At 39.7% G+C, this 27198-nt stretch overlaps 1 protein-coding gene across 4 annotated transcripts in view; it reads right to left on the bottom strand.

Annotated features, from left to right (window-relative positions):
• The window catches only part of FBXO9 (F-box protein 9), a 49402-nt gene that overhangs the window by 1572 nt on the left and 20632 nt on the right, over positions 1 to 27198 (bottom strand). For all 4 annotated transcript variants that reach the window (XM_038393767.2, XM_038393770.2, XM_038393772.2 and 1 more), the window contains 8 exons: positions 13954 to 14053; positions 10900 to 11030; positions 6882 to 6996; positions 5366 to 5484; positions 4976 to 5066; positions 3841 to 3936; positions 2689 to 2782; positions 1386 to 1540 (listed from right to left, as the gene is read on the bottom strand). In XM_038393767.2, coding sequence (XP_038249695.1) covers positions 1386 to 1540; positions 2689 to 2782; positions 3841 to 3936; positions 4976 to 5066; positions 5366 to 5484; positions 6882 to 6996; positions 10900 to 11030; positions 13954 to 14053 — 901 coding nt within the window. The remainder of the gene's footprint in view (positions 1 to 1385; positions 1541 to 2688; positions 2783 to 3840; positions 3937 to 4975; positions 5067 to 5365; positions 5485 to 6881; positions 6997 to 10899; positions 11031 to 13953; positions 14054 to 27198) is intronic.

Genomic DNA, 27198 nt, shown 5'->3' with positions numbered 1-27198 from the left:
CAGACACCCAAGCTAATCTTGTATATACAATGCCACTTCATGTTGAAAGTACGACTTGTATTTTGGCTATCTCCTGTCTATCCAGTATGGGCTTGTATTATTAATAAAATTATCAAGATAAGCAATGGCACTCCACACTGCATTATACTTTCTACTCCTGTTATAGGATTCAGAATTTGGAATACAAGAAGGAGGATATTGCACTAGTAAAGAAGCCAAAGCCAGGAATGTTTAAAGTAAAAATACCATCTTTGCATGCTTCAGTGAGAATCATTAATCTATACTACAGTAAATATCTTATTAGCCTATTTGATGCTCATAGGGTTAGATTCCCAGTATATTCTCTAGCACATGAGGATAGCCTCCTGACCTATACAGATTGATTTGTGCAACACTGTTGTTCTGCATCAGTATGAAATTTGCCCTTTGGCGGAAGTTAGGCATAAGGGCTATGCACCATGTAAGCCCTGTTTGGAGGGTTTAATTGGGAGCTAAATAGTGTATTGTCACTGTGCTGTCCAACAAGTGAACAACTCCAAGAAAACACAATGTCACAGTGTAAGAGTTACAGTCTTTAAGGATAAATCAGGTTGAAAATATCAACTACTTAACTTCCCTGAACTCCCCCCTCCTCACACCATGGAGACAATCATTTTGCTCATTCATGGTAAACTGCAGGCTCACTGCACTAAGAATTGGTCCCTACACAAAACCTGACAGAAAACCTATACATGGGGAAGTATGGAAAGAGTTGGGGGGCATCATTCAGCATCAGAAACATCTGGGTAGCCAAGCTATGGCTGCTGCTACTGTAGTCAATAGGCAAGAGTAGTGACCACAGCCTTCTGTGTTGCCACAACTCGAAAGTCTGCATTAGTGGGTATGCCACTGGCCATATCTCTCAGAGCCAGACATAGTAGTTGGGCACATTACTCCACAGCACACAGGGGGTTGGAGAGTATCCTTGCAGAGGCTCTTTGCAGCATACCCTGCTTTTAAAGCATCACAAGCCCAAAGAAAAGAAAAGGAGTAGCTCTAGAGAGCAGAGATTTTCCAAAACCTCTTTACTAGGAACAAAAATATTTCTGCTTAGGATCGCCGAGTACAGTAGATCAAATACTATTCACAAATCTTACTAAACTGCAAAAACTCCATGTCTTCATGTAGGATATTTTCCCATACTTTACACATTGTCAAAAAGTAGTGATCCTGTAAGTTCTTAGAATGCTAACAAAATGCCAAACCAAGACCGTAATTATTTTATTTTAAAGTCATTTGTTTAAACCACAAAACTTAGCACATTTTATCATGATAGATGACATCGCTTCCTGCCTTATTACAAGCAAACATCTTTCCTTGCTCTTGTTCTCAGTTTATTAACTTACTTGTAAGTTATGTTACAAGAATGATGTATCCAAACAAGCTTGTTGAATCTCTGGCGGCCACTGGAACACAGCTGTAGTCCTACATGAAAACTGTGCTCTGTTTCTTGTACAGAAACACGGCGGAAATACCTGTATTTGTGGTAGTCAACTGGTTTCTGTACAATGAACACAAAGTTTAGCGACACATAAAGAACATACAGCACTACCATGGTTTACCATAACATTTTAAATAAGCGTGAGTACAGATCCTGAAACAGCAAAAACCCCATGCCTTCATATATAGGATACTTTTATTTACATTGTCAAAAAGTAGTGATCCTTTAAGTTCTTAGAAGGAAAGAGTGATAATAAAATGCCAAACCAAGACCATAATTATTTTATTTTCAAGTCATTTGTTTAAGCCTCAGAACTCTTAATATGTTTTACCACTTCCTTATTTAGTACACATCCTACACTATGTCTCATACATAGGAAACACTACTTAATTCTAGTATTACTTGAAAAATTGTTTAACTTATATCAAGATACATATGGAGCAGGCTTTCATGGAATATAAAATTTCTCAAACTCAATTATAGGGTTTGAGAAAAACTGAGACTAAGTTAGCTAGATGTACAACACCACAACCCTTGTAATTACTCTGACACTACTTACTATAGATGTTTCTTTTTTTGTGCAACATCTGTTGTTGCAAGTTATTCCCAGTTAAATTCTTGACCAGGTATTCATTATTTAGATTCATTTATTTAATGCTGAAGAAATAAGTTTCATACAGATGAAAGGTGATGTCATTAAAAAGGTCTTTGCTGCTCCTCACACCTTTTTTCTTCCTCCTCTGGCTTAATTCTCATGCCATCATCTTATGAGCTAGGTATACACATCTCTTTTTAGATTTAGCAAGGCTGTTACAAATTAACGGGCCTTGTGTAGCAATCAAGCTTGGGGAACAGTTGGCAGAAGAGGGCTTATTGGGGAAGAAATGGTGTCTAAGTGTGAACAAAGTCATCTTACAGCAAACAAATAGATTTGGCACGATATGTTGATGCAGAGAGACTGCTTTCTTGCTTCAGAAAGTTAATATATTTTTGGAAGGAGACAAGTAAGTTGTTATATTTTACAAGTGCTCTAATATGTGGTAATTTATCTGACATCACTTCATGCACCAAGTTGATTAGCAAGTCTTTGATATAGTCACATCTCCATATGCTCCTTAAAGACACAATTGTGGGGAAGCCTTAAGAAAAAAATCCCACTCTCCTTACCCCCTTGTTCTCTTATTTCTCTATTTTATTTTGGTACCTACCTCTTCCTTCTTCTTCATTAATACAGCAAATACTTTGGTTTGATTGTCCGTATCCTGGGAGAGGCGATAATGGCCAAACAAGATTGCATCGGTTCTGGAAAGTTAAAGGGATGGTGTCAAGCATGTACTGTTAAGGATACTAGTTTTTATCTGTTACAAAAACACCTAAGCACCTATTAAGACTGACAATAGTTGTAAGATCTATTTTTCCTTCCTTTACTGACTTGTGTGTCCATTTTAAGGATGTGAGCTTTTGGACCAGGGAATATTTCTGTGTTTTGTAAAGCATCAGGCCTGTTATTGGTGATGAATTATAATGTTCCTCTTGGATAGGACAGAGTAGACCAGCTAGTCAGTTTTTTACCCAATTTCTAGTTATTTTCACTTTCAAATTCTTATGCAATTGCTCAAAACTGCATTTTTTTTTTTTTTGGAGATGCAAACACGTTTCCACAATAATTTAACAAGTTCCTGGGAACATTTCAAGGAGGAAACATCCTCCTCGACCCAGAGAAACTAATATATTTCCTTGATTCCTTCAACTCCTTCCTAAACGTTCACTTCTGTTCAGATAGCCTTTCACTGTTTGCCCTCTTTTCCTACTTCCTTGCCTTTCTTGGGGAGGAGGAGGAAGGAAAAAAAAAATCCTGAAATTACAAGACCAACAGTGCATGTCTCTTATATCTATTCACTCTGAGTTTGTCCAGACATTGTCCAAGGTCTTGATCTTATAATCAGATGTCTGATTCCAGAATCAGGGTCTTAAATTGTAAGGTCCCTTGAAGCATGGACTTGGTCTTGTATTTCCCTGTAAAGAACTATGAATATCTGTGGCACAATAGAAACAATAAATGATGTTTCTTTTGATCTTTTTACTAATCCTAAACTTAGAGACTAACATGAGTGAAAACATGGTAAAGCACTAGAATAAACTGCCTAGAAAAGTTGTGGAATCTCCATCATTGGGGATTTTTAAGAGCAGGTTTGACAAACACTGGTCAGGGATGGTCTACGTAGTCCTGCCTTGAATGCAGGGGACTGGACTAGATGATCTTTCGAGGTTCCTTCCAGTTCTATGATTCTACGAAAAGCATCCTTTTTCTGCAGGGTAAAAGACTGAGTGATGCAGACAAATGTGCAGTTTCAACATACCTTGCATTTTTAGTCCGTAAACGAGGAACAATAGATTGAGGATCCTCAGGAGTTGTTAGCATCATTACTTGACCATCTGGGAAGAATCTCATGTATCTGCAAAAATACAATTATACAATAAAAACCTGGAAAAAGTAGTAGACAGTCTGTTTTCCCATGGGAACCCTTCACAAAAAGGTGTAGCATTACAGGTGTTAATTCCAACCATTTAAAAACAGATTTTCACATGTTTTCAAAAACATAGAAACAGCTCATCAAAAACCAGAAGACCTGGTTTGGGAGACACATGACCAAACTAAGCAGACTTTAGCAAGAGCACAGAAGTTAAGAACTTTTGTTCAGAGGAGGAATACAGGAAAGGAGCTACTGACCAGAAGTCACGATGAACCTTATATAAACTTTGGGAACCTTCTTTCTACCCAGTATCCACTGAGATAAATGTAATTAGCTCTTAACTCTCATTAATCTGAAGAAGTCTGTTTGATAGTGCTTCTCTACCGTAAGTATCAGATTTGAGATGCTAAGATCAGAAACCAAATATAGAAAGACAGGTTGATACTTTCCAGATCATATGAATGATCATGAGATTGATTGGTATCCTGTAGCTCATTTTAGACTCGGGAGGGGACAGCAGAGTAGAACAATTAGCTATATGAATAATGGAATGGAAAGGCTAAGAAAGGCAGTGAATGAGTAATTGGAAAGAGTTCAAAGGCACATTTTAAAAACCAGCCTTTAAAACTACTTGCTTTGTTGAGTAAATTTAAAGGCAATTTTTATTTAATCTCATTTTTTCTTTCTGAGCACTATTTCGATGGACACAAAGGAAGGAACGATTTGGGGAGAGGGAGAAATCTGTGGCATCTTTAAAGCTCCAGTTTTATTGACATGAGCAAAAGGTGCAACTGAGGAGGAAAATTAGTCTCTAAACCTACCTCTATTGACCAGATCTAACTGTATTCCTCGTGGCCTTGATCCTGGAAATACTTACCCCCAAGTAACTTTACACACTAAGTAGTTCCACTGAGCTCAACTGAACTATTAAGTGTTTGCAGTATTGAGATCTATATTTGAATGAACAGTACTTGGAGAGAGGGGGGAAATACTTCCCTCACTCAGTTTACTACAGTTCTACCTGTAATATTCCACTTGGTGCCATGCCCTATAGAAACCATCAAGAGACTGTTCTCCTTGACGTATGTATGTTGTCTTGCTGATATACACACCTACATAAATGAAGCAAAAAGGAAAATAAGTACCTAAAAATGTAAGCATCTTTTAAAAGTGCATAAACATACAAGATTAAAAATTATGGCTGTATAGATTTTCAGCTACATTTTTATTACCTAAAGAGGAGGAGGAAGTTTCTTTTAAAGATGACTGCATATTCAAAACCAAACTGAATTCAGATAAGGCCTAACATTTGTGGCACTATATAATTACAGAAATAAAAGATTATGCAACTTTTTCCTGGCAAAATCATATGTCACAATGAAGACATCCGTTTCCAAAAAATACTCCTTACCATCAAATCGAACACGGGGCCTTTCCAGAAACATTTCTCTCCAGGAGGTATAAGGAACAAGTTTATTACAGCTTCTGCCCCAAACCCTCAAGCAGGCTTGACGCCAGATTTCAGGATCCCTAGTGAAGATATAAAAGCAAAACCCACAGCTTTACAGTACCTTGCTGAACTCCAATATCAAGGCACAAAAGACAAGTGGGGAACTTTTAAGAATGTAGTGGTAGATGGGATCTGGATAGAGTTAAAGGCACTTTTCTTAGACTGCTCAATTACTAAATTATTAAGCCACAAGAACTTGGAATCATTGAGGAGCTAGAAAGCCATTTTCTCATCACAAAGTACAACATATGACGCAGTGACAATACAGCACAGAACTTTCTCTCTGTGCCAACCTGGCATTGCTCTGTGATGTCTACATGGTTTTATTATTATTTTAGGACTCCAACTCCATTTCACAATATGTCCTTCTCTTTTGCAAGAAAAGCTACTCCTTGCTTGTAAACATCATTCAAATATTACCAAAACATATTAGCTTATATTAGACTAATAGCTTATATCTATGATTTATGCCACAATCATCATTGGTGTATTCGAGCACCTGATTAGTATTATCAGGAGTTTAACATGGGACTACTCATGAACAAGGAGAGCAGGGTTTAGCCCAATATATAGATTTAACAGCCTAAACATATTCTTAACACAGGCAGCTTTCCTCTATGGATTCACTATCAGTCTTTATATACCAATACTAATACCACCAACCTCTTATATAGAGCTTTTTTATCAGCAGATCTCAAAGCACTTCACAAAGGCGGTCAATATCATTATTCCCATTTTACAGATGGGGAAAGTGAAGCACAGGGAAGCAAAAAGACTGGGTCAAGGTCACCAACCGGCCAATGGCAGAGGCAGGAATAGAACCTAGGGATCCTAGTCCCAGTACAGCACTCATCCACTAGACAGCATTTTTACCCACAAAGCTATATTTTTTTGGCAATTTTAACTGTTTACACAGTAATATACAGTCTCTGCTCATGTTGCTAAGGTAAACTTAAACTGTATTCTCCAGAAAAATGACAATTTTGATATAGATAAATGCCTCCAGGAATTTTTAAATTTCCACACAGACTTCTTCTACCTAAATAATGTCTACAGCTATCATCTTATACTAGGTTTCAGAGTAGCAACCGTGTTAGTCTGTATTCGCAAAAAGAAAAGGAGTACTTGTGGCACCTTAGAGACTAACAAATTTATTTGAACATAAGCTTTCGTGAGCTACAGCTCAAAGCTTAGAGACTAACACATTTATTTGAGCATAAGCTTTGAGCTGTAGCTCACGAAAGCTTATGCTCAAATAAATGTGTTAGTTTCTAAGGTGCCACAAGTACTCATTTTCTTTTTGCAAATCTTATGCTAGTAACCAGTTTAAAGACTAAGATTAAGAAAAACTCCTTGTTCTCCACCCAAAAGAACAGAAGGCAAATATCTCATTCTATGGATAAAGTTTCAATTATACCTGGCACAAATGTAAAATCCTCTACAGACCAGAGATAGCTGCTCTAATGACCTTAGGTCCAGATCACTGGAAACCACCCATCGAAAAATGTACATTAGCACTTCCATAGGCAGCACTGTGAACAGAAAATAATTAAGTGATCACATGGTAACACGACAATATTCAAAGAAATTATTTCCCTGATCCTATTTCTGATAGCTACCAAAATCCTGTTCTTCACAGGAAATTAGAGAACAAGTTTGACTGGGAATAGTCAACCAAAAATCTTACATAAAAATACATGATACACTATAAAAAGCTTCACATAATATACAAATGTAAAGACATAACATGGTAACAAAATATTTTTTAGATGTGGTCTTAAAGACTATACATCTACATCTCTTTTCAGAGCACAACAGGTATATCATTGATTTTATGACAATTATTCCTCCAGAGGCTTTAATATATAGAGTTCTTTGTGCACATCACACATGTAAAGTAACATTTTATTTCTTAAACGTTTTAGACCTTGCGCGGAAGCCAAGGTGTGATGCACTCTGACTTCAAAAGCTAAGCAGGTTCAGGCAATTCAGTATTTGGATGGGACACCATTTGGAACATGTATAACCTGCAGGAAGTAGTGCTGGTGAATCAATACTGTATCACTCCTCCCTCTGTCAGTACTGAGCCAATAGGACCCAGGTGTCAGATGGCATGGTACTGGTGAGGACCCTTTCCAATGACATTAAAAATAAATGCATCAAGATCCTGACCAAAGTTACCGACAAGTGAGATACGAGGAAAATTCTCGTAAGAGTAAAGGTAGAGTAAGAAAATCCTGGGGTTTTAGCCAGAATTCCATCTACTTGCATTCCACTTCCCTAAATTTTCTCTGCCTTTTTAGCTGGATATAATCTTCTTTACTATTTAACCTTTACTGATTAGAGAGTTGCTGTACACTATTAAGCAGTTGCTGCTTTCTACTGCCAGGTTGAGTGATTCTTAAATAACCTTTACACCTATTTCACAAAAGGCAAATGTGAGATTTATTCAGTCTAAACTGCTCTGAGATACTTTAATAAAAATAGCTAGAGAAGTGTACCATTCACCCGTGACAGATGCTGTAGTTAAGGCTATAAAACTGTTTCCACTGAATTATAACTGTTTTTACATGTTAATAGCTTTTTTGGAAAAAAGTTTTTTTTTAACTGAAGTTTTTTGATATTTGGTCTCAGCCCTGAAAAAAAAATTTCTGGAAAATCTGGGCAAACAGCATTTAGCCATTTGAGTAGTGAGTTGGATAGGGAGAAAAAAACCCACATTTTTATGACACCAGATTATTTGTTCATCTGATACAAATATCTGAACTTTGGAAGTTAAAATTCAATATGGAATTATTCCTAACTGAGGAGTCATGCTTTTGCTCCATTTTGAAAATTTTTTTAATTTAGTAGCAGATATTTTCAAAATACCATTTGAAGCATATGCAATTAAAAAAAACCAGGTATGCTAACAACTATATTGCTCCTACACCATTGATAGCTGTACACACATGCATGCTATAAATATGCATGCATAGCAATACAGTACATAAACAGACTCCAGTCAGTCTTTGGCAATTTAAGTGCTTAAAGGTGCATTAGCTATAACTCCTTAGAATGTAATATGCTGCTTACACAGCTAAGATCTTAAAGAAGCTTAAAAATCTTGAGCCTTTGACAAAGTGGTGCCTATGAACTTGAACAACACCAATGGCTATCATTTGATAGTCATCAGTCAGCCAAAGCATGTGAACCTGGATACTTGTATTCTTTTCTAGTTTAGCAAGATCTAGGAAATCTAATGCAAAAACTTAAGATCGCACAAGTCAATTAAAAAAGATTGGAAATGTACATTATCTTCCGACAGCTATGTTAATGCAGCCTTGTTGTAAATACGTAGTAATTTTTTTATTCCTGTCTTCTTTAACATGTTGCTGATTATGTTAAATGTATGCTTTATGTAGGATATGCAACATGGTCAAGTGAACATGGTACCTTAACTTTTGACTTTCCAGACTTCTCTTTATTCAGAATTGTACAGCCATAACATTGCATTAATACTGGTTTTGCATTTTGTTATAGAATTCTTGCTGCTTGCCCCTATCACAATGAACATCTTCACCTACTGTAGAAAGCTATTATTTCTAATGATGGGTCTACTGTCTAGAAAATGTATAATATTAAACTAAAGCTTTTTTACACTTCTGGTGAGGAATGTTGTCCAGATCATAAGTATTTTATTTGCTTAAAAAAAAATCACCTATACTCTTGATGGGAAATCAAAATCTAGCATTTACGTTAAATAGTAGAAGACTGATCTTCCCCTGCTGTCTTGCACAAGAACTAATCATCACTCCAAAAATACAAAAACAAATACAAATATCTGTATGCTACTGCCATCCTTGATTAATCTAGTATTCTCTCATTCTCTGGGTCTCACCTCGCATTCCAATTTCTTTCTGTATGCCAGACACCAGTTATGGAAAAAATAATAGAAATACAGCTAATGCACTTTTCGCTGGTATTTCAATGTTGTAAAAGTAAGAAAGTAGTGTTAGTTCAGGGCAGCATCTTATGTGTGTACAGCATCTTGCAAACCGAGATCCTGAACTAAAGATTTCAGTTACTTTCAACTCTACTACAAGCAGAGTAGAGCAGCACAGCAGAATAGTAAAATGCAGGAATAGCATGGAGACTGAGGAAGAAATACCAACAAGAGAGGAGGGCTTGAGGCTTTCCCCCATTCAGGCAGGGATTTCATGATAATATGGTATACAAAGTGCAAGCTTCCAAATTCTTTTGGCAAAAAAAAAAAAAACAAAAACAAAAAACCACCCAAGAAAAATGATCTTTCTAAATGGTCTGAGTTAGCCACAGAAGACAACAGAAATAGTGCCAAAGTTCTGCTGAAGTTCCATAAATTTACTCTATTTTGCTTCCTTAGAAAAGGAGTGAGGCTAAGATTTTCAAAAGCTGACGAGTGATTTTTGGGAGCCAGAATGAGATGCTTCATAGGAGTCTGATTTTATGAAAGTGTTGAGCACCTACCCACTGAAAATCAGACCCCTCCTTAGGTGTCAAACTGGGTGCCCCAAAATGGAGGCACCCAAAAACCACTGGCCATTTTAAAATCGCATGGCCAAAGTCTTTTAATCTGTGTGCGAATGGATTCATTTACACTAACAATTGTGAAAATGTTTGCTTTCACTGAAAGGAATCTGATACTCTCCATCAGCAAATAAAAATATACACTTCCCATAAAAAAAATCACTTTCATTCACGTAACTGTAGCAGACTCATGTGTACCAGAAAATGTGAAACTGTTCATTTTTCTAAACACAAATTCACTGTTAAGGAAAGGTATTTGGCATCTTTTTTAAAAAAAAAATATGCCAGAGGCACAATAATAAATTGTAAGAAAGCAATCTAGGACCCACTCCTGCAAAGACTAATACATGTACTTACTTTTACGCACTGGGTCCCAATGAAGTCAATAGGACTACTCGCAGTACGTAGGACTGAACACCTGCTTATGTCTTTTCAGGATTGCAGCTTAAGACAGTCCTTCCATATTATATTCAAAAATAAATCAACATGTCAGCCTATTCCCTCTCCCAATCCCAATATACGGAACATAACTGTTAGAGGTAAGGAAGACAAGTAGCATGTGAACATTCTTCCCAGGGAACAAGCTAAGTGAATTTCAAAGTGAAGTTCTGATCCTGCAAGCCTGCATGAGTTTGCCTGCATAGAGTAGCCTACAGGAACAAGACCAGAATATGTATGAAGAAAGAGCTGTTAAAACAGTTGATGAGACGTCTTCCCATACATCTAGTTATAATAATGAACAAATAGATACCATGAGTCATTTACAAGAAAGTTCTTTAAATTTATATCTTAGAATAAAAAGAGAAGCCATTTTATTAAAGATGAGTTCAAAAATTTACCTCTAAGAATTCCTTCCTTACAAAGTTATGACATAATTAATCTCACACCTGAGATATGAGTCTGACTGCCATCAAGATCAGGCTGACAAAGTTTGACTGAGGATTCCTGAAGAGCGAGCTGCTGCTGAAAGTAGGACAAAAGATCAGCCATCTTGCCATCATCATCACCATCCTCAATGCTAAAGTAAAGAAAAATAAAACAAAACCTGAGACTGAAACAAAACATGCCAACATCTAGTATTCACACTAACCTTTTCTTCACATTTAATATGGTTTCTGATTTGTATTTTATAATTACTGTGTTTCTTAAGATCGAAGAATGCTACTAGATGACTAGTAGCATATTTTGGACTAGATGACCTCCTGAGGTCCCTTCCAATCCTGATATTCTATGATTCTATAGTCCATTAAGATGATCTAATTTGCCAAGAAAAAAAATTTAGAGGCCTAATCAGATTGATTTAGGTTTTGTTAAAACAAAACTTTTTAAGAGAGTATATTAACAGAAATATTTCTGTAGTTATTTTTCTTTTAATCCCAAACCAAGCAGTTTTGCTGTTTGGATTTTTACATTCACCTGCAGTACTTGCAACACAATCATTGAAGAATTGTGCTAGTCTATAAACAGCAAAATATTAAAGCAATTAATTTGTCATCTAAGATGAACAGCGCATAAGAAATAAAACAGCAGCATTACCAGTGAAAAGTAAATTTATATTTTTATAGAGCTCATTATAGTAATTATTGTAAGTATTTTGGGGTGGGGGGGGGAAGAGTCACCTTTTAAAACTGATCGTGTCCCTTTGTGGCTTTCCTCATCAACATATTGATCTTTTAGAAGAAGTGGTTTGGACAAATCCTGTTATTTGGCATTATTTGGGAAATTAGTTTTATGAAGTAGTGAAAAAGATGGCAACAAAGACACTATGGCCCAGATCCAGAAAGGGACTTTGTCACTATGACATTGAGCATCATGGCACCTAACTTTTAGGTGCTGAGAAAATCACAGGACCAACACTGATCCACAAAGCCTGAGTGAGGCACCTGGGCTTCTAGAGAAGCAATAGGGAGAAGCAAGTACCTTAAACTTGAAAACTTGTCTTTTTCACCAATGAAAATTGGTCTAATAAGAGATATTATCTCACCCACTTTGTTTCTCTAACAGACTAGAATGTCATTCTAACTCTCTCTGGCTCAATTAATATTATTCAATTAATGTGGAATAACTTCAATATCAGAGATTGAGGGGGGTGGGGGAGGTGCATTAGAATACCCCATAGCCCAGTGATTAGGCAACTCACCTGAGAGGTAACAGATTGCTGCTCCAATCCCTTCTCACCCTCAGGAGGAGGGGGTACTTGAACCAGGAATTGCCCACATTCTGGATGAGTGCCTAATAACTGGGCTAAAAGTTACAATGGAGTCCTCCTACATGCCCCCCGCAACCTGAGGGGTCCAATCCAGTAGGCACGCTCTGAGCATGCTCACTAGATCAGGCCCCGCATGCCACTCAGGTGGCTGAACAACTATTTCCTCAGTTTGTAAATCAGAGTGAATGCTCAGAGACAAAAACTTAGGCACTAAGTGAGTTCAGGTGTCTACAGGGTACCATGGAAGTTCTGTGGATTGCAGTGGTGCCTAAAAACAAGACTTAGGAACCTAAAGTACCTTCATGGAATACTCCCTATGCTGAATGGCTAATGAACATCATTTAATATGCTGTAAAATGATATTATTGCAACATAAAGATTAAATCTGAGTTCTCTACAACAGGTGCAACTATTCTACACAGGTGTGCAAATAGCCACTCAAACCACATGACTCTACCTAACCTTACTCATGAAGCGCTGCATATATTATTTTTGATTGCCCTTAAGACTAACAGGCTCTCTGAGAACACAGTTTGTATAGAACTTCAAGAAGTTTACTTGTATTTCTCTTTTGCATGTTTAGTTTAACTGGGTTTAATAAGAAAAGTGATGGAATTAAAAAAAAACTCCAACTCCAGCTAAAAGAGCTAGAAAAGGATCTTTAAAATACTGTAAAGAGAAGACAGAACTCTGTGTTGGCCTTCTAGGCCTAAAACTCTAGTAAGATGGTATGAAGAAAGGGAGTGCTAATTGATAAAACAGTGTTCATTACTTACCTTATATTACTGGAAGAGATGACAACTACTACAGAACATTGTTAGAGTAGCTTGTTATACTTTTTCGCTGATGTGACACAGAACTTTTTAGTTTAGAGAGCAGAAGCACTAATAGTGCTAACAAACATTTCTAGAAAGGCATATGCTCTGCAGATGTTACTTTAAAAAACAAATAAGGGGGCAGGATAAGAAAGTGGGCTCTAGCTGTGGTATCAGCTGGAGTTGGGGAGGGGCAATAAGAAAAAAACCCAAACATTTGAAAGACCACATGGAAGTTCATGTACTCATCAATACATTGAACTGACTAAAGGAGAGTCTCTCAAAGGGGAGGGGAAATACTAGGAATATAAAAGAACTTTATAAAGCTCTACTCTATAATCTAGTATTTTTCTTACCTCACTGATGTGATGTTAATGGGGGCTCACTTAAATACCCAGATAGTCCTATATTTGGCTATTACCATAAGAGGAAAATAAGTCTAACTACCATATATGTACAAGCCTACAAGTGCAGAATCTTTTGATACTACAGTATAACTTTCAAGAATCAATATGTCAGCTCTAACTAGCCTAAAAATGATCCTGCCTGCATAGCTTATAGATCTGAATCTCAGGATAAAAAGTAATATGGTGTCTTCTGTATTTTTAAATCACCCACTAACTATTTTCTGCTAAATTATTTTAATCCCTCAATTTAAATTTGAACTGGCTCCAAACAAATTAAGAACTCCATCTCATTGTATTGTTTGTTATAAAATGTCTTCCCAGGCTCTATATAACTTTCCATAATGCATGCTACTAATTAAATTGAAGTTAAACAAAAAGATGCGTCTCAAACATAAGGTGACTATATTACAAACAGATAGGTGGCACCTTAATGAATGTTTTTGGATTAAAAACAAAATGTGTAAATTTGTGCATTCCTGTGCTGCTCAGTGGTAAACTTGTCATACTTACTAGCTCTTTCCAACACCATCACCTTCCGGAGACCACGTATAGGTGATCTTAAACTCTATATCAGGTACAAGTTGCATGGCTAGACGATAAAACTTGATGGCTGAAAACAGAGGTAATATTTACAACTTGGAACACATTTAATGCCTATTCTAGTGATCAAAATTGAGCTTCTCCCGAGAAATGACTTTAGCTGTAACTGTACTGTAACAAAGGCCAGGAAGGCTCTGTAGCATTACACTTTTAAAAAAATTGTTTTTTTCTAAGTGGCAAAGCTGCTCATCAGGGTGCCAGATTGGACACTAATCCCATCCCTCCCAGTTGTTTCTTTACTATCAAATTTAACCTAAAACAATTAGAATAAAAATGGTAATCTTAGCAGGGAAGATAGGACCTATTTGACACACTTATCAGGACTTGAAAATCCACCTTCCCCTTTTGTGGAGGAAGCTCTCCCAGACACATACCATCAGCTTCTACATAATTAATTTTAATTCAATATCCTCTATGGGAGTGCCAGTTAAGGCCTGATAGGTAAGGGTATTTTATACAATTAAATTTTATAAAGGCTTGATTTTTTCCCTAAGATGTTGGGCACCTAACAACTCTTGCTCTCTTCCAAGGTCCATAAAGTTTCTGTCTTTATGGTTGCAAAAAACTTTGCCAAATATGAACTAGTGTGAAAGGATGACAGCAGTGCACTGGAAGTGTGCAGACAGATGACTCCAGTATCAGATGCTTTCAGATCAGTCTTTCAGATGCTCATAACTTTACCAAGCTACAGCAGAGTGAAAACAGCTGCTATTCAGAACCCTGTAGGTATCAGTGATATGGACAAGAATCGGGTCAATTTCACTTTGTGGCTCAGTGGCAAAGCAGCAGCAGTGAAGGCAGGCACTGGAGCTAGTCACTGGGAAAGATATCTCTTTTTTTAAAAGTGCAGAGGCAGCAAGAAAGCTGAAAAAATATAGAGGAGCAGAGACCATCCCAAAATCTTTGCAAGCAGCCATAAGGTTCTGCAATGAGATGGGGAACAGGGAATTCTCCATCTGTTTCTAGCATCCAGAGAGGATACTTCTAATTTCAGATATTTTCATATCCAAATTGAGTGTCCCTGAATACGAGTTGGGAAAAGCACCCTAGTAAGAATACTAGAATCTGCATCTCTTCGATTAGCAGGGCATGGGGAGAGAGAGAGAGAAAGCAGGTTTATTTTTCAAGTGGGCATTGCCCTTAGGGAGTAAGGACCAACTCTAAAGGGACTTAGGTGTTGCAAGCCAGTATGGTAGTGGGGAGACCACGAAATTAGTCAACAAGAGATGCCAATGAGAGAGGCGTGTCCTAAGCCCCACCCTGCTCCTCTCACAGAGATAGGTACCTAAGTCCAGGCAGCAGGACTTTGCTTGTGATCCACATCTGGGAACCCTTCTCTTGGAATCAGATGACTTATTTCTTGTGAGAACAAGTTAGGTATCTGCCTTACTCCACACAAAATGGCTGAAACAAGGTGTGCAGTAGCATCTCCTCCAACTTTTAGCCCAGTAGTTACAGCACTCCTCTGGAATGTTGGAGACCAGTTAATTCCCCACTCTACTTGAGGGGGGAGAGAGGATTTGAAAAGGAGTCTCCCACCTCTCAGAAGAGTGCTTAAAGCAATGAGATATGGGATATTCTGATGTTGAGCTCCTTCAATCGCTCCTGTTGAAGTTGTTCCATTTTAGATAAATAATCGTAACTGGAGCAGGGGGACTGGAACATGGGTTTCCCACCTCCCTGGTGGGTGCTCTAGCACCAGGCTATAAAGTTATTCTCTCTCTTTCACACCCCACTCCCCTGATTTTGAATGGGACTCAATTGCATAGGTGGCCTCTGAGCATACCTAGCAGATCAGGCTTCATGGCTAAAACAGGTGCTCCTCTGCCTATCTTCCCCCACTTTGTCACGCTGGGGCTCAGGTGTGAGGTAAGTGTCTAGACATCTAGTCTGAGGCAGCAGTGTGCATGCCCAGAGTCAGAAACTTAGGTGTCTAGGGAACTTTTAAAGTTAACATTTAGGTGCCTGTAAGCGTTCGGTGGATCACAGTGGCTCCTAAATCTGAGGTTTGGGTGCCTAAGTACCTATGTGGAGCTGGGCCAAAGGCCTCTGTATTTTGTATTTCTCTTTACCTAGCGGTTTAGTCCTCTAGCTACTGGATGTCTAAGAAAATTTCCATGCCTGGGTAAAAATGGACAGACGGAAAGAGAGAGCAGGGAGACTGGGTCTGGGTGGGATGAAGGGAGAAAACACTCCTTCTGCCTCTCCATTCCCTTAACAGACATTGAAGACAAAGCTTTCTTCCTGTGTTAGTGCTTACAGTGTGAGAGATGGAATGCACCAAGCCAAAATTGGCTAACCAGTTAAGTTTAGCACATGTATATTTCACTTGTTTCTATTTTAACATTTCTTGAGTAAAGGACCAGGATTTATATAGCTCCTCTTCTCTCTGGGGCTTGAGAAGGTGAAAGCCAGAGAAGGAAAAGGACTGGCATGTAGGAAAAGGGGTGGAAAACATTGCTACTAAAACAACCCAGGAGGATACCCCAAAGATCAGATAACTTTTCTGAAGTTGATGGAGAGATTGCAAGAACCTGCTTGAGAGCAGACTTAGTCTTTATTATCCTGTGCACTATATCCATAGAGGGACTGTGTAGCAATGCTGAGCATTGCAACATCTAACTTTTAGGTGCCCTGCTGCCCAGTGTGATCCTTACCCCAGATGTAACATCAACTGATTTTGGTCACTGGTGGGCAGGCTCGAACCTGGGACCTCTGGAGCTAAATGCATGAGCCTCTACTGCATGAGCTAAAAGCCACATGGCCCTTAAGTTAAGACAGTAGCAGACTCATTAATCTCTCTCTAAATGGTCTCGGTGCCACTAGATGGGTCAGAGCACCACACCCAGGAGGTGTGCGCGTTACACAGGCACCCAGGCTCCCTATACGATACATGGCGAGAGTTAGGTACATAAGGGATTCACAAAAGACAGCAAGCTGAGCTGACAACCCGTAAGATAGCCAGTAGTTAGACGCCTAACTCTGGGCCAGAGGAAAGTGCCTGTCTCTCCTGGGGATTCATAGCTGTGACCCCTCTTCCGGACATAGATGCCTAAGCCAGGTCAACCCTCTTTCATCAAAAATGAGAGCGACTGAGACCCTTTACTCTATTATAGCTAGGCTTGACAGGATTCAATTTAGATAGATGTTGGTAAATGTTATTTTCAGCTGACATACTGAAATCAAGTGAAAAAAATATCCCTTGGTAACAGCTGGCATGAATGCAGCCTTTCCCACACCTTGCACCTCCGTATCACCACCCCACTCTTTCCCTCATTAGCTGGGACTGTGGGGACCATCCCCATACAGGAGCTAACAGCAGAGTGGCCTCTCCAATGGCAAGGGGCTTGTCCTGTTCCTCCTCACAGTCCTGGCTGGGGATCTCTGCTCTGCCTGCAGCCTTCCCTGCACCTTGTGCCTCCAGACATCAGGTGTTACTGGTTCTAAGGCCGCATTGTCATGGCCCCACTCTCTCATTCACCAGCTGAATGTATGGGGGGGCAGCCCCCAGACGGGAGCTGTTTAGCAGTGAGGTGGCCTGCCTAATGGCAGGAGGTTCATCCTCATCCATCATGATCCATGGACCAGGACACCTTCCTGGTGAGGCTGGCCATGCGGCCAGGCCAGGATCATTCAAGGTGGGAAGAGTAGAAGCTTGTGTGGCAAAGTGCTACAGCAGCTGCCAAACACTGCTGGAGTTGCATATATGACTGATTAACTCAGTGTATTGGAGTCAAAGTTCAGGAAGTGCATGAAAGCAATTACATTTATGATAAGGGCTCAACTGCACCAGCTCAATAACAGAGGGAAGGTTTGTCATTTTTTGTCTATAATTAATCAAAAGAAAAACCCTAGAGGAATACTGCACTGTATACCCAGACCTCAGATTCAAAATGAAAGTCTGGAAAAGAAGAGGAACTTTTGCACTGCAAAGTTTGTAAAACAGAAATCTCTGGAAAGGCAGATCATATTGCTGAACTTTTGAACAAGGTCTCGTATGAAACTGAATGAAAGTCAAGCAATGCTTCAACAGAAGCCTGTTTGGAAGAATGAGAACATAAGAACAGCCATACTGGGTCAGACCAAAGGTCCATCCAGCCCAGTATCCTTTCTACCGGAAGTGGTCAATGCCAGGTGCCCCTGAGGGAGTGAACCTGACAGTTAATGATCAAGTGATCTCTCTCCTGCCATCCATCTCCACCCTCTGACAAACAGAAGCTAGGGACACCATTCCTCACCCATCCTGGCTAATAGCCATTAATGGACTTAACCTCCATAGATTTATCTAGTTCTCTTTTAAACCCGGTTATAGTCCTAGCCTTCACAACCTCCTCTGGCAAGGAGTTCCAAAGGTTGACTGTGCTGTGTGAAGAAGAACTTCCTTTTATTTGTTTTAAACCTGTTACCCATTAATTTCATTTGGTGGCCCCTAGTTCTTATATTATGGAAACAAGTAAATAACTTTTTCCTTATTCACTTTCTCCACACCACTCATGATTTTATATACTTCTATCATAACCCCCCTAAGTCTCCTCTTTTCCAAGAGAAAAGTCCTCACCTCTTTAATCTCCCCTCATATGGGACCTGTTCCAAACCCCTAATCATTTTAGTGGCCCTTCTCTGAACCTCTTCTAATGCCAGTATATTTTTTTTGAGATGAGGGACCACATCTGTATGCAGTATTCAAGATATGGGCATACCATGGATTTATATAGGGGCAATAAGATATTCATCTTATTCTCTATCCCTTTTGTAATGATTCCTAACATCCTGTTCGCTTTTTTTGACTGCTGCTGCACACTACATGGACATCTTCAGAGAACTATTCACGATGACTCCAAGATTTCATAAAAGAGGGGAAAAAACTGCAGATTTTCCACACAATCTGGTACAGGTGTTGTATTTTAACGTGATTCCACTGAATGATGTCTGTGGCTTGAGCTTTTTATTAGTTCTGCTTCACAAGCCTGCACTTGCCCAGAACTTCTGTAGCTAGAAAAAAAAAAAAAACCTGCCTGAAGTTTTCTCTCAGCCCCAAGCTTGCAATGAAGGATCTTTTGAGGGGTGAGAAATTCTCTTTAGTAACTGATGAAACCCCAGAGTTTTCTGGACAGCCAGCTATGAACATTGTTGTTCTACACTGATAGGAATAAATCATTAATACTATTCTATTGAAAGCCTCTGTTTTTCTTCAGTGAAAATCGTTTGAATTTGGATCCAAGATGTTGCAAGAGTACAGCCAAATGTGGGGAAACAGTGTTAATCAACAGTGACTCTGTGATATACATGCACCGCTTAGTAAAGGACATGAAAAATGTATTTCATATGCTGCACATTCCATGTGTTACTCATTGTCTCAGTTCTGGGTGACTACACCTGATTTCCCCCTCAGTAGTCCAGCAAAGGCATCCACTCTCAGGCTTCCAACTCTCCTGGCCATCACTTCTAGTGGGTGGAGACCGCTATGTCACTCCCTTCTGACTGTATGTGAGTATGTGCAGGCTGAACAATTCCCTGCCTTCATTGTATTATCCCCAGCAAAGATAGTTTGCCTAAACAGACCTGCCTGCTCTCTCTCCGTAGATAGTTAACAAGAGTAATTGAGACCAGTTGGTCCTTTCAATTCTTCCTTAAGGACTGGTGTCCTCCAGAGATCAGAGATCCTGTGTGTTTTGCTAGATCATGAAGACCATAAATCAGTTTAAAATTAGGCTATTTATCCAAAAATCCCTTGTCTGTTGGTCCTTGCAGAATCCAGTTTGAACTAGCATATGTGCACCTCTTCTAAGGGGTGGCTTCAAAGGGCTGATAATGGAGGAAGTACATTAGCATCTCCCTCCCTGCTAAAGGAATATATTATACCAAAACAGCCCATACACAATTGCATTTTTAATCTACCCTGAAGATATTACCCATAATTCAATAAGGTTTAACTTAATTCAGTAAAGTTATCTTAATCCCATAAACTCTGTTCAGGATATTGTCATTCTGTCACAGGCATCTTTTGCATGTACCCATTAATCATGCAATCAAAGCTTATATATTCCGCATACTCAACACATTCGTGGAATGTTTTCCAGCGATACTGAAAAATGACCACAAGCATGAGCCCAATGGGTTTGCAGGTGCCCCTCATGTTGTGTCATTATGCTGGTTTTCCTGGCTCAAAGCTGCAAAATTAATTCATATGCATTGGGACAGCAGGACAGACTCTCATTAAAGAAGATAATAGTTACCTCAAAAAAGACAATGAAACTATGCCGGATGGTCAAAGACTCTGGAAACCAGTGAGAACTGTGCTGCAATTTATCTTGTCTTTGTTTTTTTTGGTGGGGGGGAAGAGAATCAACAGGGCTCGTTGGCAAACGGAGACAAATCCACCATGATACACTGCTTAACTGTGATTTACAAGTTACTTCTGATGTAGATAATGCCTTAAAAGAAATGGACCTCAAGTCAATGGGCTCTAAATGGCAACTCCTTTCATCTGCAAAGCTGGCTTTTGCATCAGAATTTCAAAGCAAACTGAAGGCAACCATATCCTCAATGTGGCCAACGGACTCTATGGAAAATTATCTTTTTGCCAACCATCTGTCCAGGTACAGATGTCATGCAATTTTAGCAACTATAAAAATATTCTGTGCATTTTTCCTTGCCTAGCAGAAGAGTTCAAACATGATTTTGACTTGTACATGACACATGAAGTGCCCTTTGACAGTATAACAGCACTTGAATACTGGAAAACTGAAACCCAATCATTGGATTGTGTGCACTAACAGTGCCAATAACTTCAACATTTGTGAAAAGATCATTGTCTGTTCAGAAAAGTTCAAGACAAACATTGCACGTTCCTCTGAAGACCGCCTTGAGCGGCTCAATGTTTTGTACAACAGTAAGGACATAAGTTTAAATTTGGAGAATTTTCAAAATCCAGAACTGTCTGCTGGCTGTAGCAAAAAATAATTTTTCAGTCCAATACCAGTAACATAAGCCTGAGACTTTTGTGTGTGCGTGTATGTGCACGCACTCAAACCTCCTAACTGTGGGAACTGAAGATTCTGGACAAAATTCTGTGATTGAGGCCTGTCTACATCTAAAACTTAGGTCAATCTAGCTATATCATTCAGGACTGTGAAAAATTTCACACCCTGTGCAATATCGTTAGATTGACCTAACCCCCACTGTAGATGCAGCTGTGACCCAAGAACTTCTGGATGCCAACTGCCAGAGGGCACAGGGGTACAAGGATCCATGGGTTCACCAAAAGAATGTCATGTAAGATTTCTATTGAAAGCCTGTGTCACACTGCTCATCAGTATCATTGCAAACCATATGTACAGATGCTGTGGAAGAGTGTGTGTGTGTGTGTGTGTGTGTGTGTGTGTGTGTAAAATACTGAAAATTACATTTTTAAGGTCTATAACTAGGGATTGTTCACCAGATAGGTAAAAAGCAGGCTTTCCTTCAGGCAAGTAATATTTATTTATCTGTTTAAATGTAAATTAAATATTGTATGGTTCACAATGGACATCCATTTATAATCTGAGCCAAATGCTAATAAAGGACTGTGAAATCTTCAAAGAGAAAATTTTACAGGAAGAAGTGAACCAGCAATGGAGAGCTGTTTACAACAAAGGACAATGAACTTTTGAGGGTATAATAAGGGGTATGGAGGTACATCCTCATTCCTTCAATCTGTGAAGACAAGCTGCTGGCAAGGGATCTCAGTCAAACTGGTTGAAAATATGGGGTGAAAGGGCTTAGGGTAAGCTAACTTGTAGGAGATAGGAAAATGCCTTTTTAAGTTTGAGCTCTAGAAAGCATGGTTATGATTTTGTTTTATATGTAACCATTTGTTTCCATTCTCTTCATATCACTTGATTTGCTCTTCTCTGATAAACTTATTCTTGTGTTCACTATATAGGTGCTGTGTGTTAAGCAAAGCAGTGATCCTGAGTTGAATCTCATAAGCTGGTATGCCTTATTCCTTTAGGAATAGTGGATCTAAGAATGCTTTGAGTGCACAGTGAAAGCGGGGCAGAGCACTCCAGAGGGATGCTCAGAGAACTGAGGGGTTGGTGTGTGCCTATTACTAACCTGTACAGAGAGAGCAAGGCCGTGCTTGTTGCCTGAGGCTGGTGGTTTCAGGGAGGTGATTCACAGCAGGCACAGACAAGACTTCCTCATGCTAAGTGCAGGGGGTAGCAAGGTGTGTCAGAGAAACATTGCAGCAGCTAGGTCAATGGAAGGATTCTTCTGTGGCTCTAGCTGTTGCCTCTGCGAGAGGTGAATTTAATACAGCAACAAAAAAAATCCCTTCTGTAGTAACTGTCTTCGCTATAGAGCTTTACAGCAGCAGCACTGCAGCTGTGCCGCTGTAGTGCAGACATATCCTTAGACCAGTGGTTCCCAGACTTGTTCCGCCACTTGTGCAGGGAAAGCCCCTGGTGGGCCAGCCTGTTTATTTTTTTTTAACCTGCCGCATCTGCAGGTTCGGCCAATCGCGGCTCCCACTGGCCGTGGTTCGCTGCTCCAGGCCAATGGGAGCTGCTGGAAGCGGCGCGGGCCAAGAGACGTACGGGCCACCGCTTCCAGCAGCTCCCATTAGCCACGAGCAGCAAACCACGGCCAGTGGGAGCCATGATCGGCCAAACCTGCAGACGCGGCAGGTAAACAAACCGACCCGACCCGGCCCTCCAGGGGCTTTCCCTGCACGAGCGGTGGAACAAGTTTGGGAACCACCACTGTCTTAGACTTTTGAATTAGGCTTATTTTTTTCCCCTGGACTTTTACTAGAAGGTTGTCTTCTCTTCAGTGGGTATTGACATCTGGCCAGAGAAAGCTAAGAAGTTATATTGGACTGAGTCTCCTATCACTTACACTAATTAGCCTATTTTTAATGGAGGCAACAGAAAGGTTTGGAAAGATGGGAGTTTGATTGGGAAAAGCCAAAAGGACACAGTGGCAGGGGCCTTTACAACAGAGTCCAGTTCAGATGTCAGCCAGTTCAGGACTTTAACTAGATTGTACAGCTGCCTCATGAACTCTTGCCTTTAAAGTGCCATTAGACAGTAGTTGCTGATATTAATACCTGAACTTAAGAGTTATGTTGTTCAACTTCTTAAAATGCTATAGTACTTCAAAGAAACACTACTTCTAAAATTAAAGTAGCGGGTTGTCTAGTCGCCATCCTTGCTTCTCACCCTAATTCAGGCTGAGCCCTCAATGCCACAGTTCCCAAACTACATTAGTAGCATGGTAATATCTCATCTTACTAAAACGAACGTAAACCTGTCTGTTACAGGAACTCCATGTGACACTACTATGCAGAACTGAGGTTTGTTACCTCTGCATGAATTAACTTTACCCTATTTGGTTGGCATATAATCCACTAAACTACAGCTAAGATGAAGTTTGTCATTTTGATATGGTTCCATTAAGCATTGGCCAAGGAGCTGGAGTCAAAATAAAAACAGTTAGCCCTACTAAAATAGTTGGGCTTTTGATTGCTTTAGGGGGAAAATGCAATATACTTCCAACAAAATTAGCTGACCAAAGGATCTTCTTAGCGTAAAGGCTGGAAATGGCCTCTTAAAAAACACTACTTGATGTAAAACTCTTATACCACTCACAAAATAACTCAGACCTCTGGTGCCTGTTAGCAACCCAACTCCTAACGATGAAGCAGGAGCCTTCTATATTATCTCTGATGGAGGAGCTCCTGGAGTTCCCAGCAAAGATTTCCTTTACATATTTTCAGTAGGAAGTTACATGGGCACCATCCAATTGGAGATCTTTTTCCTTTATACATGCTTATGATGATCCAGAATCTTTCTCTAAGGTGGACAGGACACATGGAATAAACAATAGTGGTACAGATCAGCCTTGATCTGTAAGATCACTGAGGGTAGAGGGCTAGGGAAATATTGTTGTTAAAACCTCCATCCATGTACCTTTAAAACTTATTGCCTGAGCAAAGCAAGGTCCTACACACACACACACATCAAAAGCATTTCTCTGTTTGTATGTATGCAAGCCAGGGATTCTCATACTTTTGTACTAGTGACCCCTTTCACACAGAGCCTCTGTGACCCCCCTTATATATTAAAAACACTTTTTAAATATATTTAACACCATTATAAATGCTGGAGGCAAAGTGGGTTTGGGGTAGAGATTGACAGCTCATGACCCCCCATGTAATAACCTCATGACCCCTTGAGGGGTCCTGACCCCCAGTTTGAGAACCCTTGATGTAAGTGGTAAATTTTTAAAACTGCATCAAATCAATTCCAGAATTTCAGGGAATGTTCTAGGCACAATTGGTCAGAACTCTTGATTTTGGTGAAAATCAGAAAAGCCTGATTTCCACTAGCCCTGCAAGAGCAGAATTAGGTCAGGTGGGCCCTATCAGTTAATTAGGCTACAAACAGGGGAGCTTTAGGCTGGAGGCAGCTCAGAGAGGTTCACCTGTGTAGGAAAAAATGGGGAGACCCTATAAAGTCAGGTAGCAGGGTCCAGGCTGGGGCTGAAAAAGGGCAGTCAATCTCTGGGAAGAGTTAGGAGTGTTTGGGTGCTGTAGGGAAAGACAGCAGTCACTCCCTGGGAAGAGGTTCTTGGAGCTGGTATACCCAGGGAGAGAGGGGGAACCAGTCCAGGAAAAAAACAGTGAGGGCAAAGAGAGGAAGCCCACAACTGCTGAGCTGAGGGTCCCTAGACTGGAACCCAGAGTAGAAGGCGGACCTGTGTTTCCCCTACCAGCCACTGAGGTAGTGGTACCGGTGCAGTGAATGGGAAGACTGCCTAGGATTGTTGGACTGAATTCCCTGGCTGGATTCCCCAGAAGGGGGAATAGTGAGTGACTTAACCAGAGGGCTGAGTTACAAAGAGGATGCTATGTGTCCTAGAGTGAGAGAGGAGTTGCTGACCTGAGAGAAAGATAGTGATGCCTGTGACAGCATGCAAATTGTGGAAGAGCGTATCTACCTCTAGAGTTAATCTGCAGAGCAACAAGGAGGAGGCACCGGACCAGGGGTGAGTGGTGTACCCCATGACATTTGGATACAGGGTGAGGCAACTGTCTCAAGTATAGGGTTAGTGGGCCTTTGCTTCCTCCTATTTCCTCCCCTTCCCTGGCCAGCCCCCTCTAAACAGAACCCTACTGATTTTGCTGAAAATTGAAAACTTTTTCCATTCTTCACCAAAATCAATAGGGTTCTGACCTGTATATCTCTTCCTGTGTTCATGCAACACCTAGATATAGTTGTGCTGTGTTAAGGTTTTATGGTATAGTATTTGAACACCTCATCTGGGGATAATATCCTGATTGAAGCATCTGGGTAATCATTCCTATGTTAAATAGCAAGAAGGATAAATTACTGGAGCTTTACTCTCCCTGAACATAGGAGCTAAAGTTATAGCAACCAGGAATAGAACTATAACCTATGAAACTTGAGGTCAGGTGGCTGTATTAGATAGGAGCTATACTAATATTACATGACCAGCATTATGGGATGTACAGGATTTTTTTCTAATCTTTGCCTGTTCACGTTGTTTGCTTGTTCATGTTTATTAGTACAAACTCATTCTCTTCCATTATTTGAATTCATTACTCAGTCTGGAAAGTATTAAGTTGGGTCAAAATAAAGACCACTATTATAACCTATTTATACTAAAGGAAGCTTGCTGGGAAACCTGCAGTAAAGCCCTGCTACTATCTAGTATTAGAATCATGTTCTTGCAACAACCTAATAATCACTGTTTTAAATATGTCTTATTCAAATGAGAATGTCAAGCTCTAGTAGATAGATTTTTACTGAAGGAATGCAGAGGAAAACTTAGCCTGAGTTGATATGTCCAAGTTGGAAAGTACAAACACTTAGATTTATAGTTGACTCTAATCAACTATTTTGTGGTTTCATTTTTGTACCAACTTTACACCACCATGAGACAGTAACTCCTCAGTACATCTGAAACACATTTTGGTGAGAGCTGCAGTCGACTCTTAACATTTCAAGGGCAATGCCACACCCCATACAAGCTCCATTTCAGGACCTCCCCCCTAGTTAGCACATAAGTGCTTTTCTTAATCATCCTGCCTTACAAAAAGTAAGAAATGCACTGTCTAAAATTTCCCTTTCTTAGTGTAATGCAGTAACTCCTCTGATTTTATTATCAACATGTATCCATTGACTAAGTCTTGAATATTTGTACTCAGATCTTTAACTAGACTCAATTCAATAGGGTGTGAGTGGAGACAGTAGAGCACTGCCTGTTAGGCAGACAGGCTGCTGCATCTTCTGTCGTTGAAGCTATCTTAGGGCAAGGCTTCATTCCTACATAAGTCACTGATTAGGCAGGGAGGAAAGCATGAATTTTTTAAAAAAATTAAGAAAATAGGATTCAAGAGGTACTGAATTGATAGGCTACACAGCTTTTTATCCACAGCAAATGTAGCATGATTACAGGTTTGTCTGCCAGTGTAGCTCACCCTTTAACTAGATTCCTAGAGCAGGGGTTCTGAAACTTTTACATGGCCTGGGTCACTTGGTGTGTCTCATGGATACTTTTCTGAGTCATGATAGCACAGACCTCTTTTCCCATTATCAGTCATGTTTGTGGCAACCACACAGCAGCTGCTTACTGGGAAAAGTAATATAGTAAAATAACTAAAAAGTGAACCAACACCAGCTCTCCAGACTACCAGCAAGTCTTCCATTGACTGGTGATATGTTGTTCTAAGTGATCCACTCTAGTTCAAACTTCTTGATCCCTTGTATAGCTAGAACTGTCAGGTATAGTACAACCTAAGTAATCAATGTACTTTAATCAGTACCAAAACTAGTTAAGGTTTTAGCATGCTGTAGTGAAGCCTCTTTTCTAAGCATCTGGTAAAATATTCTACAGTGCCTAATCAAAAATCAATTACAACTGTCAAAATAGAGTACACTTTAAAAACTTATCAACCATAGTTTTAATTTGCTAATGTGCAATACTAACTTGCAGTCTCCCACTTACAGATAGTTAAAGTTCTACTGTGACAGATGTGACCTGGATATTTGGCAACTGTTTAATGGTCTTACTGTGTTACCAGATATCTAAAATGACTCTACGAATGTCTCCAATTCTTATTACCAAGCTTCTGAACAATCTAGCCCC

This window comes from Dermochelys coriacea, chromosome 3, assembly GCF_009764565.3.
Source record: "Dermochelys coriacea isolate rDerCor1 chromosome 3, rDerCor1.pri.v4, whole genome shotgun sequence".
Taxonomy (NCBI): Eukaryota; Metazoa; Chordata; order Testudines; family Dermochelyidae; genus Dermochelys; species Dermochelys coriacea.
Note: the sequence above shows the minus strand (reverse complement) of the source record. Positions and strands in the feature narration are given on the sequence as shown.